Source organism: Plasmodium sp. gorilla clade G2, assembly GCF_900097015.1.
Source record: "Plasmodium sp. gorilla clade G2 genome assembly, chromosome: 9".
Taxonomy (NCBI): domain Eukaryota; phylum Apicomplexa; class Aconoidasida; order Haemosporida; family Plasmodiidae; genus Plasmodium; species Plasmodium adleri (nom. inval.).
The window spans coordinates 1,280,001-1,282,500 of record NC_041701.1 but is presented as its reverse complement, the minus strand read 5'-3'; the positions used below and the strand labels follow the sequence as shown (position 1 = coordinate 1,282,500).

General features: G+C 18.0%; 1 protein-coding gene across 1 annotated transcript in view; it reads right to left on the bottom strand.

Moving 5' to 3' along the window:
* Positions 1 to 1,139: 1,139 nt before the first annotated feature.
* Positions 1,140 to 2,500, bottom strand: part of PADL01_0934600 (gametocyte development protein 1, putative) — a gene marked incomplete at both ends in the record, with an annotated part of 1,956 nt that continues 595 nt past the window's right edge. Inside the window, one exon of the mRNA XM_028682039.1 lies at positions 1,140 to 2,500. This exon is cut by the window's right edge and continues 595 nt beyond it. Within this exon, the coding sequence (XP_028538356.1) occupies positions 1,140 to 2,500 (1,361 nt within the window).

The following is a 2,500-nucleotide window of genomic DNA, read 5'->3' as shown; positions in this document are numbered from 1 at the left end:
TGTGATATGAATATATACATGATATAATTATTTCTTTATAATAATTACATTGTATTTTATAATATTAAAAAGTATATTATAACACTGTTCCTTAAAAATATATATATATATATATATATATATATATATATATTTTTTTTTTTTTTTTTTTTGAAATATATAGAGATAATTCTTATATTTCATAAATAATCTCATACAATATAATAATATATGTATAGTAATAACGAATTAAATGAATAAATCCAAACGGTGCCTTCATTTTATATAAGTTGTAAATGTTTTAAATTATAATAAAATACCTCAAGAAAAAGTAAGTCCGAAAAAATTAAAAATAAAATAAAATAAATATAATATATATATGTATGTATATTTTTCGTTTAAACCTATTTTATTTTTAAGCTTCTTTTTTATTTTTTTTTTTTTTCATAAATTTATTGATATTTGAACATATACACATATAATATATATATATACACTATATATATATATATATATATATATATATATATATATATATATATATATATATATATATTTATTTATTTATTTATTTATTTTTTATTTTTTTATTTTTTTTTTTATAGCATTATTCAATTGAAATATACAGAAGAGGTGTCCATTTAATAAAACATTTTAAAAATATGTTTACAAAGATTATTCATCAGAATTCAAAAATTACATAAAAAAAAATAAATAAAACAAACATATCTTATTAAAAAAAAAAAATAAATAAATTAATAAATAAATAAACATATAAAGAGGTATATATATTTATATGTAAAAACTATTTAGATATTGTAATGGAAAAGAGGAAAATAATTAAGGTACTATTATAAGAGAATATAATACATATATAAATGAATATATTATATATATATAAATATATATGTATGAATATTTTAATTTTAAAAATGATAAATATAAATGTGTATAATATATATATATATATATTTATATATTTATGAACATGCTATAGTCTTATGTATGTACCTACATAGATAAGAAATTTTTTTTTAAAATCATAAAAAGCAAAAACATATATTCTTTGAAACGTTTATATAATATATATATATTATATACATATGTTAACATACAAATTTTTAATTATTTTTATAAAATTATTTAATTTTTATTTTATTTTATTTATATTTACATTTTTCTTTTATATAGTAATGAATTGGATAATATAAGGGAGAATATGCCTTTTGTAGTAGATGATGAATGCTCATGTTTTTATTTTCCTTTCTGAGTAATATTTTATTAAGAATATCATCTAATAAGAGGACATTAATTTTATTTTTGATGACGCGATTTGTTTTATTCATTTGATCTATCCGATTTATTATCAAATTAGTTGTATTGTTCACGTTATTTTTGAGCATGTTACGTATATTTCTAGATTGAAAACGAAAATACAAAGTTTTAATAATGTATGTCATGTAGCAGAAATTGTCAAGAGTTATATCATCATGTATTTTATTATTTTTCAAGGGTAAAGAACTCAAAGAAGAGATAACAATTACAGGTTTATTAAACATAATAATGTTGCTATTATTATTATGATCATCATTGTGATCATCATTGTGATCATCATTGTGATCATCATTGTGATCATCATTGTGATCATCATTGTGATCATCATTGTGATCATCATTGTGATCATCATTGTGATCATCATTGTGATCATCATTGTGATCATCATTATGATCATCATTAAGATCATCATTGGATATCTCATTTGTAGTATCAATATATATATGTTTGTTTATGATACTATTATTAATACTTGTAACATTATTATTTTTATTTTTAATAGAATAAGTAATTCTATGATCAAAATTATAACAATAAGATATTAGATTCGAATTATTTGTTACTAACACAATATGATCTACTTGCTCATTTAAATACATATCATTTACATCTTGTATAAATGGATTAGAAAAATCATTATAACTTAATAATAAACGAACAGATTGAAATGGATTGATTCTGATAACAACAGGAATACCTTTTTGTTCTAATAATTTAAGAGTATCTTTTAATTCTTCAAATATATAAGAATATTGTTTTCTATAATTATTAATATCTTTATTTGTATCGTTATCATTAAAAATACATACATGCAGAAACATTATGACGCAGTTTTGTCTAAAGATTTCCAATATTTTATCCAGAATTATTAAGAAATCTAATAATGTCATACATTTTTTTTTAGTATTTTCAAAACATTCTCTTACATAATCAAAATCAAGTACAATTCCAAATTTTAAAGATTCTTCCATTTTCAAATTTTCAGATACTTTTTTCTGATAGTTTTTTACAACACTATCATTATTAAAAATATGTTTCAGTGGATACATTTTATTTAACAAGTTTTCTATTTCCTTAAATATTAAATCATCATTCATATAATATGTAGTTTTTATAACATGTCCATTATAACAATCAAGTAATTTAAAAGAAACCACATTCTCTTCATATATACCTATTTCATATA